General features: G+C 34.5%; 1 protein-coding gene across 23 annotated transcripts in view; it reads right to left on the bottom strand.

Annotated features, from left to right (window-relative positions):
* The window catches only part of MYCBP2 (MYC binding protein 2), a 282961-nt gene that overhangs the window by 120723 nt on the left and 148234 nt on the right, over positions 1-14004 (bottom strand). For all 23 annotated transcript variants that reach the window (XM_063792229.1, XM_063792227.1, XM_009427092.5 and 20 more), the window contains 7 exons: positions 12417-12623; positions 11136-11267; positions 8571-8749; positions 5787-5929; positions 3906-4006; positions 3014-3232; positions 931-1156 (listed from right to left, as the gene is read on the bottom strand). In XM_063792229.1, the coding sequence (XP_063648299.1) occupies positions 931-1156; positions 3014-3232; positions 3906-4006; positions 5787-5929; positions 8571-8749; positions 11136-11267; positions 12417-12623 (1207 nt within the window). The remainder of the gene's footprint in view (positions 1-930; positions 1157-3013; positions 3233-3905; positions 4007-5786; positions 5930-8570; positions 8750-11135; positions 11268-12416; positions 12624-14004) is intronic.

Consider the following 14004-nt stretch of genomic DNA (forward strand, 5'->3'; position numbering starts at 1 on the left):
AAATGCCAGAATTGAGTTCAAACTCTAAAACAATTTTATAAAAATTTCCCTGTCTTTTATCCAATGGACTTTCTCTTTTATCACAAGATAGGTAAAAACACAAATCATATACTACATAACTTAAATAGACTTGTGGCGGGGAGCGTTCCTATATCTACTTGAGGAAATTGTACCAAAAATAACACTAGAAACAACAGGTCTATCGCAAATGAATTGTTACTTTTTTTCATAATCAAACTCCCCTGCTTAATAAAGTACTTCAGTTACATGGGCAATCATTTTTCAATTATTTGTCAAATACTGAGGTTAGCCTTTATATTTTTCAAAGTGGGCAATCCTCTACCCTGGAGTGTGGCTTTTTCTGATCTTTTCCCAAACAAACAAACAAATAGGCAGGTCAGAGTGGAAAGAAGAAGTTTCTGAAATGAAATTGCCTATTAGTTTGAAGGATCACAAGAGTAGTCCTGGTTAACTGGTTAAGAATGCAACAAACCATAAGTTTTAAAACATAGTTTCTCTTCACACAAGAAAGTGGTTTACACTTCCTCTTACAAGGAAGGACTTCAGTCCTTAGGTAAGTTCTGAAAATTTAGCACTTCCTGGGAAAATAAAAGATCTAATCCATTGTTTTCTATAATTTGGACCCAACTACACAGACAGCTAGCTACTCCTCAACGTTAACACTCTGCTTTGCTCAAGCTAATCTTTTTTTCACAAAATCCTTAAAACATTGTCTTCTCCAAAACTCAGATCAGGCTGTGCCCCTTGCCCAGGGTACCTTATTTATTCCTCGAATGCAATCCAGATACATAGTAGGTCTTTAATAAATTTCTCTAAAAATTAGATAAACATTTTCAATGATACACCCTTACTAAATATACATAAATGCACTTATTTTACCACATAAAACAGAAGAAAAAAAAAACTTACCTGGCAACACCAAAACCATAGTAGGCCACCCAGAGGATCCTGAAAATTTCTTTAATTCTATCCATGAATTAAGATTTTCATGAACAGATGTCAATTTTGGTCCATATCCTGAATTCTGAACAGTTCTGACAGGAATCAACAAACGAAGGACATCTTCTGACTGTGCAGTACCACACTGAGGGTCAAATTCGATTGTCATCCACCTCACACATTCTGGGAATGTCACCTGAGGTCAACAGGCAAAGCGACATGAATACAGATATATATATATACACAAACATACACATCTGCATCTGTATGTGTATGTGTGTCTATGCTTTTATTAAATGACACAACAGGATAAAGTACAAAATTAAAATAGAACAAAATGTTACCTATGACAGAGAAGGAGGAACAGAGTAAAGAGGACAGAGATAAAAGCTAGATTTGTTTCATAAATTTGACTTCAAAGTATGTAATTATGTAAAGAATTATAAAACAAAATCCAAATTTAAAAAGCAATTCCTAAAATCTAAAATAAAATAAATGACTCTCTAAGTGTATATCCAATGAACGCATAATCATGCAGAGAGGGAGCATTCCAACTTACTTTAAACACAGTAATTTGACATACACTTAGATGGGATATACTTCAAAGACAAAACACACACACACACACACACACACACACACACACACCCCAAATGAAATAATTTAATGATTTTCTAATTCTGATATTCCCAGTGTCACTAATAGGAATTTTAGATATAAGAGAAAGGAGACTGAGGTGTGTCTGTGGTCCTTATTTGAATTAGTATCAACAGTATAAACTCATGAGGTATTTTATCTTTAAAAAACTATACACATAAATCTATCTGTACATAAACATATATACATTTATGTATATACATATATAAATATAACATGTGTGTGTACGTATAACAGAAATCAGGACACTTTGAAAAAATGGTTAGTTCCAAGTCTGAGGCATCAAACATATAAAGGGAGCCTGGAACATCTTATTCTACCAGAAAGCAAGGAAGCTAGGAATGACTGCAAGAGGGGTGTCTGAAAGAACCAGCAGGTAAGCTGAAGAGGCTCCCATCTAACAAATACATAGGATCCAGTTTCTTCAACAAATAGAACTCAAGGGAACAAAAAGAGAGAGAGACAGAGGGAGACTTATAGATTTAAAGGGACTTAAGATTAAAGGGGACTTAAGAGACATACTAATCACAATGTATGGATTTTATATGGATTCTAACTCAAATTATTAAAAATTTACATGATGTTTGAAGACATTAAATTGTTTTCTTCAATGTGATAATACTATGGTTATATTTAAGGGTCTTTATATTTTGGAGACATTGTATCAATAAATATCATAAATGTGCTTTAAAACAATATAGGAGGTTAGGAAGTAGGTTGGGAATAAATAAGACAGGTCTGACTAACAGTTGAAACTGCTGAATCTGGGATGATGGATAAACAAGTGCACTGTACTAGCTTGTTTACTTCTATATGCTTAATAGTTTCTACCATGAAAAGTGGAATATTTTACAAGCACACAAAATATAAGTTTATCCTTCTCTTCCTTAATTTGCATGATACAATGAAAAAACAAAGAATACGGATTTTGAATACTCTCTAATAACATTAAATTTATAAACATTTTATACATAGTTTTTTTTTAACATTATGTATAGACTACTTTAAATCTTACATTGGGGTTGTAAATTTTCAGAGCTCAGGCTGTGGTACAAATAATGTTAGTTCAAAAAATACAATTTAAAATTGTTAATGCTTATATCTACTACTATTGCAAATCACAGCATGAAGTTTAGCATTATATACCACACTATACTTGTAGGAAGATTTAAGAACAACTCTCATAAACCAATAAAATTTTATCATCTTTGAGATAAAAATTCCATCTTAAATTATTTTATATATCCAACAGTGCCTAACCACCTGCTGATTCTCTATATGTAAATACTATAAAAGAAAATACACTTGTAAATACAGGCCAGGCATTCTTTAAGATATCATCAGAGAACCTCATGCCAAGTTTTACATTCGAATCACACTAAGAACCGGTGCCTACCTTGTAATGCATCACACAGGCAGGTTTATACGGGTGCTCACTCTCTATGACAGCATAGTGATTGGAGGTTGTACAAGCAGAGAGGCCCTGTTCAGGCTGGTTTCCTGTGGTGCTATCTGTCGACTGATTAGGGTTGAAGGCAGGCGGTGCATACTTCTGATTCAAAATGGCAACTGATGGAAGCAATTGTTGGACAAGGCCAAAGACTTCTACAGCCACCTAGTACACATATAAAAATATGGTTAAATGAGATACACGTGAAAGTGGTTCTAAAATTATGCATTACAATAATTGTTGGTTACTCTAATAACAATTTCCATCTAAATTTTCCACTAGTTAAGTTTTTGTCCAAAGAGAAATCTTTCAATTGATTAAAAAAAGATTTATCTTAGATGTTACATGACAATATCTAAATCTATATTTTTAAAAACTTGTTTTTTCATGATCTGAAGTAAATCAGGTTTTACTTAATTATGCCAAAGAATCAATAGTTTATCATTTCTTCCATCTCTTGAATATGTCACTATTTTAAAACACTCTTATCCTTTAACATTGCTATTGTTATTAATGAAGACCATTTGGCATCAACCTCATAAATTTGAAAAACCTCCGTTAACATAATCTTTCCTTACATATCATATTTCTAAAATTGCTAAAATCTATTTCCCATTCACAAATTCTTCAAATGTAAACCCAACAAATAAGCACAGCAATCCAGTAAACAATACTAAGAAGAGAGAAGTTTAATAATCAGCAGATCTATCTCTGCTTGTTACCTATATCCCAGATGCCTCAAAGATGCAAGTTTTTGTAAAGACAAGACACAAAGTCTTTTTTTAAAAAAGATATTAAAAAAAAAAAACATTCAAAGTTATAGAATTAAATTACACACCTTGGGAATAGCAGCAGCTACTGGTCCTATGTAGGCTATAATAAGGGGGAGCAGCATGGAAAACAGACTGGAAGAACTCAGCAGTTCTGGAATGTCATCAGCTAAAAAAAGGCATAAAAGGCATTAAAACTGTAGTCAGAAGGTAATTTCATTGTACTGCATACATGCTGTACTACATCTATATTCTGCTCTTTTGAGCGAAACTATAGTTGACACCAATTGGGTGCTTGTCAAGGGCCTGGTACTATTCTAAAGGCTTTTGAGAATACATGCCTTATCTCAACTAATATTCACAATAAGATACTTTTATTATCCCCAATTTTCAGAAAGGAAAACCATGGCACATAGGGTTTAAGTATCTTACCCAAAATACTTAATACATAAGTACATGTACCTGTAAAATAATAGAGCTGGAATCAGAACCTAGGGTAATGGAGTCTTTATTTGAAATTACCATTCTGGCACCAAACATTGCTGTATCAGTGACATTAGGCAAATTACTTACTCTGTAACTTAGGTTCACAACAGTATTCCTCTCATTTGGATGTTGGGAAGATTAAACGAGGTAATATATGTAAAACACTTAGAACAACACCTACACATATTCAGCACTCCAAAAATGTTTACTGTTATTAAGCTACATTGCTTTCTGTTTTTCCAAGAAAAGCACTTTGCTGATTAACATTTTAGTCAGTTATCCATGAACATGGTGCTGGAAAGATAAGCTGAGCCTATACTGTGAAGACCTTTATTTTATAAGCCAATTATTCTCCCAAATACTGATTCCTAGGTCTGCTGTTATATCAAAACAGGCTGCACACTTATTTAAAAAATAGGTTTTTAGCCTAGCTTCAGGCCCTGGGGATAAACCTAATAGTCTTTATTTTCAGCAAGCTTTCCAGGTGGTTCTGATGTTAAACTAGGTTTAGGAATTAATGTAATACAATAAGGAGGTGGAGGTAACTTTTTTTTTTTTTTTTTTGAGATGGAGTGTCACTCTGACATCCAGGCTGGAGTGCAGTGGTGCGATCTCGGCTCACTGCAGCCTCCGCCTCCTGGGTTCAAGCGATTCTCCTGCCTCAGCCTTCTGAGTAGCTAGGATTACAGGCACCTGCCACCACGCCTGGCTAATTTTTGTATTTTTAGTAGAGATGGGGTTTCACCATGTTCCTCAGGCTGGTCTCAAACTCCTGACCTCATGATCTGCCTGCCTCTGCCTCCCAAAGTGCTGGGATTACAGGCATGAGCCACCATGTCCGGCCATAACCATGTTTTCTTAATGATAACTCTGCTGCCAGTGTGAAGAATAACTAAACAACTAGATGGAGAATGGGGGAAAGGCAGCAGTGAGATTATTGGGATATTAACCCTATATTAAAAAATGAAATGTACTTGCACCATGGCAGTCTAAATGACAGCAGGAGAAGAAGTGAAAGAGATGAGAATACAAACTAGAGAGATTCCAATGGAAAAACTCATAGAGCTGAATTTAGACAAGTGCCTCTGAGGAGATGGTTAGGGTACCCCAGAGTTTTGGGTGGATAGCGATACATTACTGGAAAAAGAACAGAGAGGAAGAAAAAGCTTTTTGACTACTAAAAGAAGAATAAAGACCCAGTTTAACACAAATACAATTTTTCTTTTACTAAATTAACTAAGAAAATAAGAATATATGGTAACTCCTTTTGAGCATTCTAAATAATTCTGCATTACAGTATGGAGAGTGTGACCTATCCAAAATTAATGCATGCGTGGATCTATAAATAACACTTATAGATTCTATAAAATTGTATAATAGAAGGCTCCTCTTCAATAATTCTATGCAAAAATTTAGTGAATAAAGAATCTAAAATATGACTACTGAGAAAGAAAACATCTTACCATCCACAGCAAGAGCTCTGTGCAGGAGGTCCTTAGAGGCTCGAACGACAGTGCTTACAACAGACAATGCTCTGCTACAGTTTTTATCTTCTTCATTGGCTTTACTCAGAAGTTGGGATTGTAAATCTCCATCAAATTCACTCCTGTAGCATGAGCAAACATGAGATTATTTTACAACGGTAAGTAAAACATGATCCAGTGCCAGAAATCATATCTAGATCTGAAGATAAAAAAGTAAACATGCAACTATATAATTATAGGGAATGATAAGGGCTTTGAAGAAAAACAAAGCAGCATAGGGCATAAAGTGAAGGGTGTTATTTTAAATAAGATCAGTTCTCCGAGGAACTCATATTTAACAAAGACCTGAATGAATTAATTAAATTATTTACTTATTTGAGACAGAGTCTTGCTCTGTCGCCCAGGCTGGAGTGCAGTGGCATGATCTCTGCTCACTGCAACCTCTGCCTCCCAGGTTCAAGCGATTCTCCTCCCTCAGCCTCCCAAATAGCTGGGATTATCGGCATGTACCACCACGCCCAGCTAATTTTTCTGTTTTTAGTAGAGATGGGGTTTCACCATGTTGGCCAGGCTGGTCTCGAACTCCTGACCTTGTGATCCACCCATCTTGGACTCCCAAAGTGCCGGGATTATAGGAGTGAGCCGCCGCGCCCAGCTGACCTGAATTTTTTTTTTTTTAAAGACCCATGTGAAGAGCTGAGGGAAAACTGTCAGGGCAAAGGAACACACTGGTGAATTAAAGGAACAGAATGAAGACATGTATGGCTGGAAGAAAAGGAGAAAGAGTGAAGCGTGATGGGTGGGAAGGGAAACAAGATTCAAATTGTGTAAGGTTTGTAGGCCACATAATGACTTTACATTTTATACTGGTATGAGAATGGGAAGCTGGGTTTGGAGCAAGGGTGGAACTTGGTATGATTTATATTTTTATCAGATCACTCTGGCTGTGCTGTGGAGAACTGATTGTAGGAGACCAATAGTGAAAGGAGGGAGACTAGTTTAGAGGCTTATTACAGTTAGCAGGTAGAGGTTGCAGTGGCTTGGTCTAGACTATTAAATATGGAAGTAGAAGAAAAGGTCACATTTAGGACATTTTAGAAGTACAGCTGACAGGACTTCTTGATGAACTAGGTGTAAAGTATGAGGGAAAGAGAAGTCCAGAATGACTCCAAGGTGTCTGGCTGTAACTGTGGAAGGGAGATGAATATTCTAGCCACACGAAACCTCAGATGTCTACTAGCCAACTATAACGAACATCCTTAAAGAGAAAGTGCAGCTTCCGGTTAAGGGTGTATCACCTGAAATCTGACTTCCTGCCTACAAGTCGCAGTAGCATAACTTAACAGAGGTGTGACTCTGGACAATTCAGCGTCTCAGTTCCATCATCTGTGAAACAGGGATAAGGAAAGTACCTACCTCCTGGGGTTACTGCGAGGACAAGGTGAAAAAACACAGGTAACACACTCAAAGCATGTCCTGGCACACAGTAACTAACACCATCTCCACTAGTGTCATCCAAATGAAGATGTCAGAAGAGAGACCTGGAGTCCAGGGCTCAGAGGTCATGAAGGCTAGGGATGTAAACTTGGGAGCTATCAGAGCAGGATGGTATTTAAAACTAAAGGACTTTAACATTTTTCATTTTTAAAAAATGTAAAGCTAAGGGTATTTAAAGCTTAATAGAAAACATGAAAATACTCAAAACACTGTATTTTGTATAAGATATAAAGTTTGGATGGCAGATGCTCTTAGTGGCTCTCCAGCTTTCTGAAACACGTAACTCTTATGCATAACAGAGTTTTTAATCCATAGTTTAAGAAAGAGAATAATGTACTATTTATTGTAGTGCTTATGTAACAGAAAGTTTTTCTTGACTGGGGCAAAAGACTAGACAGCTTTTGTATTTCAGCAGCAACACTGAACTACATAACTATTTACTGCCTGCTATTTCTATTCTATTTCTCATGGAAAGAGGAAGCAGAAAATCTATATCTAGGGAAATTATTTTATACTATCTACGTAGGCACCACCCCTAGACTCTTTATGAAGGAAAGAGAGGAAGCAGCAAGCCTCTGAAAGTGACATGGAAATTCAGTGATTTAATGCCAAGTCAGGCTGAGGACAAATGTGGTAAATGGTACTCATGACTACCTAAGACGCCAGCTTTGCCGCTACAAGAAAAATTCAGACTCAGTGAGAAATGTTTATTTAAAAGATTTTTTTAACTCAAGGGTTGTTATCATTCTTTTATTTTCCAAGGTTTACATAAGGAATGGTTTTTGTTAACATTATAAGAAACACACTACTATATATTCTAGGGCCCCAGGGGGCAGGTCCAAGATTCATAGACATCAAAGTATTCTGTGACTAGATAACAGGATCAAGGCAACACCACTATCTGAGTACAGTCTATCTAATCATTAGTTTGAGGTATTTTATAAAAAGAAATGAATATCCTTTAAATTTGAAATTGCAGACCAGAAATTATAGAGTGACAGCAACAGCACATATGCCCAGTGCACAAACATTTCAATGATATTGAAGAAATAACAGCAAAAATATTTTAAAGCATTAACTTTTGTAGCAAACATTGAATTTATATATTAAAATGAGATTTCTTTATATGAATTTGTACAAGTATGTGCTAAGAAGATACACTGTACAATTTAATTATAATTATCCAGTTAGCAATTTTACCTGGTAGTAGACTGTGTATGTTCTACCACTGTAAAGTATTTCCGTTATCTCTATACATTCACCCACCTATAGTAGAGTATCTGTGGGATCTGTCCTCTGGTTTGGTTTGTGCCGTTACTGCTCAAGCTGCACGTGCTGAATGTGAATGTCACACCATCAGGGCACTGAACTGTGGTCATTCCTCCATCTCCATTGGCTGTACGGCTTCCATAGTTCCTCAAGCGCACAGCATATTTAACATTTTCCTTCATTATAAAGATGTAAAACATCTTTTATTCACAATGTACAGAGGATATACAAAAAGAACTCTAGCAGTAAAATAGGCAAATATACTGAAATTCTTTGTCATATTTACAGATGATATAATTAAATAAGTTTTTAATGAATCAAACATGATGACGGCTAACATTTACTGAACACCTGTTGCATAAAAGCAACTGTCCTAAGTACTTTATGGAATTTAATTAATCCCTAAAATGACCTCATGAGGTAAGTATCATTACTATCCCTATTTTACAGATGAGGAATCTGAGGTTCAGAGAAGTTAAGTAACTTGTTCAAAGTCACGCAGCTAGTAAGTGATGGAACTAGGTCTGAACACAACTAATGTAACTAGTGCCTGCTCTTAATTTTACTGCTAGAATATTAGCCATACTATATATATATTTAAAATATATATAATATATTTTATATAATATATTTTATATTTATATAATATATTTATATAATATATTTAATTTAATTTAATTTAATTTAAATAATTATATAATATATAATATATTTAAATAATTATATAATATATATAATATATTTATATAATATATTTTATATAATATATATATATTATATATATATTATATATTATATAATATATAATATATATTATATATTATATAATATATTATATATATATAATATATAATATATTATATATAATACTTATATATATTATATATAATATATATAATATATAATATATATTTTATATATATTATATATAATATATATTATATATAATATATACATTTTATATATATTATATATAATATATACATTTTATATATATTATATATATACATTTTATATATATATATATATTTTTTTTTTTTTTCTGAGACAGGATCTTGCTCTGTCACCCAGCCTGGAGTGCAGTGGTGCAATTTTGGTTCAATGTGGCCTCCTCTTCCTGGGCTCAAGCAATCCTCCCACTGGTGCGTTCCATCACACTCAGTTAATTTTTTAAGGTGTTTCTGTAGAGATAAGGTCTGACTATATTGCCCAGCCTAGCCTCAAACTCCCAAGCTCAAGTGATCCTCCCTCCCTGGTGTCTCAAAAGTACTGGAATTACAGGTGTGCGCTACTGTGCCCGGCAATAAGGGATTTTAATTGCATAAGCTGATACTTTTCCTTGACTAGTTTAACTTTTAAAATAATTTTAGATGTGAGGAAAAAGAATGGTGAGTCTATTATATTTTTAAGAAAAACTCAGAGATAGAAATATATAGGCAAACAGACATGAGAAAAAGAATCCATAGGAAAAAAGCTGTCCAAAATATAATGCACTGTACTTTTAAAATGTGAGCTATAGAAACTAATGCTTTATGACCCATGATATAAATTTCACAATAAAAGCTTTTTGGTTTTTCAGTATCTAAATTCTTCCTGATGAAACCTCTCGTGTAAGGATCTTAACCAAAATTCTGCTCTATAATGAAATTTATTTCAGTTGAATTCAGAAATACTTTAATTTTATTTTAACATCTATAATTACTTCGATGTGGTAAAATTTCTCTATTTTGCCAAATATTGTTAGAAAATAGGCTGGGCGCGGTGGCTCACACCTGTAATCCCAGAACTTTGGGAGGCCAAGCGGAGTGGATCACTTGAGGGCAGGAGTTCGAGACCAGCCTGGTCAACACAGTGAAACCCCTCTCTACTACAAATACAAAATTAGCTGGGCATAGTGGCACGTGGCTGTAATTCCAGCTACTCGGGAGGCTGACACAGGAGAATCATTTAAACCCGGGAGGCAGAGGTTGCAGTGAGCCAAGATCACGCCACTGCACTCCAGCCTGGGCGACAGAGTGAGACTCCATCTAAAAAATAATAATAATAATAATTTAAAAAAAATAAAGAAACAAAACAAAACAAAAACACTTTTTTTTTTTAAATGAGTTAGGGCACAACAAGAGAAGAAAAGACAGGAGCTAATATTTATTTTTCATATTGTGCTAGACACTAAGGCAGGTGTTTTATTTCCATTATTTAATCTTAATACTACTACAATGCAGGTATTATTCTTCCCAATCTACAGATAAGTCTCAAAGTGGTTAAATAATGACCTGCCAGTGTCTTAAAGTCAGCATGTGGAACAGCAGGTATCCAAAGCTAAGTCTGTTTGACTACAAAACTTCCTACTACTCCTGACTTTAAGAAACATTATGCAAAAATATAATATAATGTGGTACAACATTAGGTACGTAGTAGGTACTCCATAAATATCTAAGTACCATATAAAGGATAACTTACAAATAGCTATAGGTAACAAACAAAATTCATGGAATACTCTTCACTATTTTAACTACATAATAATACCTCTTATTCACAATAGAAACATTCAGTTGAAACTACCTTTAAAGGAACCACTTTGTCAAGTCTGATCTCAGCTATATCACTGGGTGAGTCATCCGTTGTGTACGTTCCTTTCACTAATTCCAGAGATGTCCATCTGTGGGAATGAGTTGAATCTCCTGCGTGTTCACTCTAAAAAAAAAAATGAAACACAAAAATTCCACCAGACTCTTAATTTTATTGTATGAACAATTTTGATTTATAATTATTATTTTTAAAATTTATTTTCTTGAATATAAAATTAGCCATTAGTATTTTCCCACACATACGAAAGAAAAAGTTGGGGGTACTATATACATTTTTATGTGATTTCTTGAGAAGACTACAACATAAATAAGCTTTTCTCATCTGATGACTTAAACTATTTCTACTTCTTCACATTTATAAAGCCTAATGAAGTAGGGAATAAATTCAAATTAACTAGTGAAAGGAATCAAGTTAGAGATAGAGATAGACTTGCTATTTAATAGGCAGTGATTTACATGCTACCCCATCTGTCCCATTTTAATAAAACTCAGGTACTTTAATTTTAGAGAATATAGAAAGATATAGCTCAATCAGTCAACAAATACTGTCTTCACTAAGAATCACCCATTAGTACTCTATGACATAGTCCATCTCAACATTGTGTTTCTTGAAAAATGACAATGTGAAAAAAAAAATACTACTCAAGACTTGTCATCAGGGACTTAGCAAAACACTTTTAGTCTTTAATTCTACTTTAAATCTTTCTCTTTCTGAAAGTACAAAAAATATGAAGCAGTAGTGACCCAAGGTGGAAAGATGGAACACAAACATCAGGTAAAATCATTATTTTTCAATTTCTTTTCTTTTCTTTTTTTTTTTTTTTTTTTTTTTTTGAGACAGGGTCTCACTCTGCTGCCCAGGCTTGAGTGCAGTGGCATGATTATGGCTCACTGCAGCCTCAACCTCCCGGGCTCAAGTGATCTTCCCACCCCAGCCTCCAGAGTAGCTGGGATTACAGGCATGCGCCACCGCACTCAGCTAATATTTGTATTTTTCGTAGAGATGGGGTTTTGCCATATTGCCTAGGCTGGCCTTGAACTCCTGTGCTCAAGTCATCCAACTGCCTCAGCCTCTCAAAGAGCTGAGATTACAGGTGTGAGCCACTGTGGCCAGTCTTTTTCAATTTCTTTAGTGTCATTCATCAGTGATTGATCTAGTAAACCCCTGAAGGTATGGACCCATCATACTATGACAATGGTAAATCCTGATACACAACCCACTAATCAGGATAAATACTAAAAGGGTGATACTTACATCATCAACCAACACCTCTAATTCATATTCATGAATTCCACCTCCTCCATAGACAGAGAAACCAACCACAACTATTCCAGGTTTGTCTACTGAAAAACAGATTGCATCAGGGGACCCATTCCCAGTGTTCCAACTTCTGCCCTGACTTGTTTTTGTAAATCGGTTAGCACTAGCTTTTACAGAGTGAAGAGAATTAAGTCCATCAACCTGTGAACAATAAAAGCAATTGTATCAGTAGTTGGTACACCTTTAACAAAACCATCCAAAGGTTTCTAAGAAGTCTAATAAAATAACCTTTATTTAATAAGTGGATATAAACATTCCTAAAGGTATGTTCTACTGAGAGATTAACTCACAATAAAACCAGATTTTATCATTCTAAATTCACAAATCAATGTCACTTGACAGTATTTTCATCCTTTAGCCATATGAAACTATACTTTCCACTTAATTTGTAATGTCAGAAGTACAAGCTTGTCTTATCAGTCATAATGTATGAATAAATCATCAGACTTTGAAAAGAGATGCTAAAAATTTCATCGAAATTCTATAGATCAACAGTTTTCAAACTATGCAACACAGAGCTCTAGAAATTCTGCAGAGATAGGTGTGCAAGGAAGAGGTAAATTTATGGTTCCCCTCTTCAACCAGACTATGTCCTCTCTCCTCTTACCTGTGAATTTGCAAGTAAGACTTCATTTGAAGAAAATGGTCTATACCCTAAGATTGAATACTACGAATATATACAGTGATATTTTTGTAACAGCATTCAGTATTTGAATATGTACACATACACATGTGCAACTATACTAATTATAGACTTTCACTAGAGAGAATTAGAGAACTTACTTTGGGTTGAAATCGCTCTTTTTATTTACAAAGCCTACTTCTAATCTAAGTTGGCTACAGAATTTTGGGAGACTAAATAGATAAAAAAATGGAAGTTTATGATTCTAACAGAAATTGCAAACTGCTCTGAGAAAGAAATATTCATCTCTAAGCCAGGACCTGTGGGAACTCCCAAAGTTGTATACCAGGCACCCTGTAACTTTTGGTATTCCTTTTCATTGGAAAGGTAAGTTTAAAGGGGAGAACTCTTTAGTAAACTTTGGAAGGGTATCTACACATTATAGACTTTCCTGCATCCTGCAGAGTATACTACCAAAGGAAGGTATTATAGACTAAATGAGTAAATGTAAAAAGTTAAAAAATTTCTTGACAAGGGCTTCAATCGTCTCTGAGGCCAAACTCAAAGTTAACCAAGAAACTTAGAAAGTGCTTCCCAGGATGAGAGACTAAAATTAGCTCAAGTGTATGCGATGAACCATATGTATGCGAATTTCTTACGTATGAATTTCATACAATGAAATTCTAAAGGCTAAACTGTCACAATTAATCAATAATGTGTATATATTGGATGGGTTAATTCAGAATAGGTGTTAAAATAAATTTTTTAAAAAAGCAAAGATTAGGAATTATAAAAGTAAAATAGAGAAAAGAAGTTCCTTGACAAGAACTTGGGAGCTAGGGCCACTGAATATATGCTGATTATTAAACATTCATTTGAATGATGTAAGATATTTCATAT

Source organism: Pan troglodytes, chromosome 14 (assembly GCF_028858775.2).
Source record: "Pan troglodytes isolate AG18354 chromosome 14, NHGRI_mPanTro3-v2.0_pri, whole genome shotgun sequence".
In the NCBI taxonomy this organism is placed as follows: Eukaryota; Metazoa; Chordata; class Mammalia; order Primates; family Hominidae; genus Pan; species Pan troglodytes.